Genomic DNA, 3,342 nt, shown 5'->3' with positions numbered 1-3,342 from the left:
GCGCTCGGCGCACGGCATGCCTGGCCCGACAATACGATATGGCTGGTTGCGGCGGGGTGACTTCGAGGTGCCGCCAAGGCATGGGAGAACTGGCATGTCGAAAGTATCAAACAGCGGTCATGGCTTGAATGTAGCGCAGCGCTGATAGCTGCTTTCGGCCAGCTACCTTCTGCCTGCGGTGAGTCCGACCAGCGAAGTTCAGCGCACAGTGCTCCGGCGAGCTACTGCTTCGATGCTGCGGCAGGTGTGCCCAGCAACGCGTCGACAGAGTGGTCCGCAGACTGCCTCGCCGCAGACGCCGGCTCACCGGGGGTCGCCGTCTGCTTTAACCCAGACGACGGGAAGCGCATGATGACCACCGCTTCCGCTAGTATCCCGTTTCCGATAGAGCCATCTGGTAGCCGCCCGTTACCTTATGCCTGTGCTGCCCCTACATTACCGAGCATCAGCTGCGGCTCGTCGTCGTCGAAGGTCGCGACCGAGAACCAATGGTTCGGCAGCAGCGGCGGCGGGTCGACCTCAGCCGCCACCGCATCGGTCACAGGCCTCCCGTTCGAACAGCTCCACGTCGGCGTACTCCGCCATCCATGGCAGGCCCGGTGGCGAGCTCTACAAGAGAACGGATGAAGCTGCGTCCGCAGCTGCGTCGGAAGTAGAAGCATGTGGGGACAACGCGGGAAATGCGCAGTGCTGCGACCCTTGGGACATGGACCCATTCGCCGTTGATCTGCTGCTGCTGCTGCTGCTGCTGCTGCTGCTGCTGCTGCTGAGGGCCGAGGAGCAGCGCAACAAAAGCCCCACTCCGGCACACGCCACCCCTGCCGCAAAGGGGGTGCCGTCCACCAATGAGATGGCCCACCAGCCCATCTACGAAACGACGTTAGGCACACGTGTCAAGCATGGAGAACCCGACCCGGGGCCCGGACCGACCGGCCCAGAGTCCCACAATCACCCTCCTCGGGCCGCAGCAGCAGCCGCGCGCAGGTCCACTCCACCCGGTTCCGCCATCGCCCTCGCCCCAGGGAGTGTCAGCCACACCAGGCCACAAGGGAGGCACTATAAGACAGCCCCCACCACAGGACGCCCCCGCCCGAAGCCACCACCGCACCACGGGAGCAGCCGCAGCGCTACGGTATCCTCCAGTACCCAGCAGCAACCAGTCCCAACACCCCATGCTTCCAGCAGCAGTGGCGGTGGCAATCCCTCAACCCCGACTGCCGCCACCAGAGATCACGACCCGGTGTTCAGGCAAGCGTCAGCGGCCATTGACCAGAGCCATCCACCACCACGGTCGCCCACCTCCGGGAACGCCCCCGCCGGGGCCGTAGCCGTCAAGCGCAGCATCTACGCAGGCGTCAAGGCGCTCTCCCCTGGGGCAGCGCGGCGCACAAGGCACAGCGGCCACAGCAACGAAGCGCCGCCCCAGAATGGCTCCGACCATGCCCTCCAGCCACCCAGAGCACCACCACCCGAGGACAGCCTCCCAAGCTACCCCTGTGACAGTCCTTGAAAGCCTGAGGAGAAGAGGGGAAGACCGGCAGCACCACCCACAAAAATCAACGGATCACCCTGCAAGGGAATCTCCCGAACCCCGCCCGAAACCTACAACGCTCAGCGGCAAGACAACCGACGGCAAGACCCGCGACCAGAGCGCAACAGTCAGTGCCGACCCCCCAAGGAGCCGGTTGCGCGCTGGACGGTCTTGACGACGACTACTTCCGACGACGACTATACAATAATTTTCCAGCATCAGCGCGCATTCACAACCGCCAGAACTATCTTCAGCAGTGTGGCCGAGTGTAATGATGAAGACATGCACTTGGGCTCGGGCGCTCGGACACCGTGTGCTAGGGGGCGAACGAGGAAAAAAAGAGGAAAAAAAAGAACAGCCGGCCCAGTGAACAGGTGCTGTGTCTCCGTCTCTCCTTTACAATATATATATATATATATATATATATATATATATATATATATATATATTGTACTGAAGAAGAACGAGCAGTATGCACTGCTTCAAGCAAGACGACGACGACGAGTTGGTCGAAGCCGTGTGCCTGTGTTGCCTGCGCTGTGTAACCTCTCGTTGCAGTGCTCTACGCTCTAATTAATTAAACTAGAGTGCCTCTCTACATTTGGTGGAGGTGCTGGGCCCTTCACCAACCTGGAACTCCGCAGCCGGACGCTCCCTCTCGTCTCTGCCATGCTTGAGGACGCCGAGCAGCCCGATCCTCCCCAGGCATCGCCTGTTGTCTGCTCAGGTGCCCTACGCCACCGCGATCCTCCTGTCTTCAGTGGCGCCGACGATCATGACGTCGAGGATTGGCTCTCCTCATACGCCCGCGTAAGTGCGCACAACAAATGGGACGACAAGGATAAAGTGACTAACGTCATCTTCTATCTTTCTGGAGTCGCTCATCTCTGGTTCCGGAATCATGAATCCGACCTTACCACCTGGAATGCTTTTACTAATTATTTCAAAGAGGTCTTTGGTCGCCTTGCTGTGCGAAAGCTTCGTGCGGAACAACGCTTGCGTGGTCGCGCTCAGCAAAAGGGTGAAAACTTCACCAGCTACATTGAAGATGTCGTTGACTTTTGTCGGCGCATCAACACCACTATGCCAGAAAGTGGAAAGATAAAGAATGTCATGAAAGGCATCGACGATGATGCCTTCCAGATGCTCTTGGCGAAAAATCCTCGAACGGTTGACGAGGTGATCACCCTGTGCCAGAGCTACGACCAGCTCCGCAAACAACGCCTCACTACGCGCCTAGCTGCCGCGCCGGACGACACGAATTCGGCCCTCACCAACAGTTTCAATGCTGCTCCCGCCCACTCCGCGTTCCTCGACCAAGTCACAGAATTTGTTCGAGAGGAAGTGGCGCGTCAACTGTCCCTTTTGCCTGCTACCCGGTCGTCTGAGTCCTCCTTGTCTCCGGAACTACGTCGGGTCATACACGAAAAAGTGAGCGACGCACTACCTCTGGCTCATCAGCCCCCTCCAGCGCCGGTTCCGCTCATGTACGCTGCCGTCGTTGCCAGTCCAAGACCTCCGCCTGCAGTTTCACACTACACGCCCACAAGCGGCTTCTACGCGTCGCCTTCTGCAGCTGCAAACTACGTGCCCAGAAGCGACTTCTGCGCGCCTCCGCAGCCCCTACGTCCGGCTCAACATTGTGCACCCTAGCCTGGGCCCCCTGTTCACAATCCGTGGCGTACCCAGGACAATCGGCCGATCTGCTACGCGTGTGGCTTTGCTGGCCACGTGGCACGATTTTGCCGCCGGTGGGGTTGGTACCCTCCCGATAATGCGAGACCACAAGGGAATACACCTGACTCTCAGCC

At 59.7% G+C, this 3,342-nt stretch overlaps 1 protein-coding gene across 1 annotated transcript; it reads left to right on the top strand.

Moving 5' to 3' along the window:
- The first annotated feature begins 850 nt into the window (after nt 1-850).
- LOC119449293 (uncharacterized) lies at nt 851-1,510 on the top strand. The gene has a single exon (XM_037712466.1). The coding sequence runs from the start codon at nt 851-853 to the stop codon at nt 1,508-1,510; it is 660 nt and encodes a 219-aa protein (XP_037568394.1).
- Nucleotides 1,511-3,342: the final 1,832 nt, after the last annotated feature.

The sequence above is a fragment of the Dermacentor silvarum genome, chromosome 4 (genome assembly GCF_013339745.2).
Source record: "Dermacentor silvarum isolate Dsil-2018 chromosome 4, BIME_Dsil_1.4, whole genome shotgun sequence".
In the NCBI taxonomy this organism is placed as follows: domain Eukaryota; kingdom Metazoa; phylum Arthropoda; class Arachnida; order Ixodida; family Ixodidae; genus Dermacentor; species Dermacentor silvarum.
The sequence above is the reverse complement of the archived record's forward strand: the minus strand, read 5'-3'. Positions and strand labels throughout refer to the sequence as shown.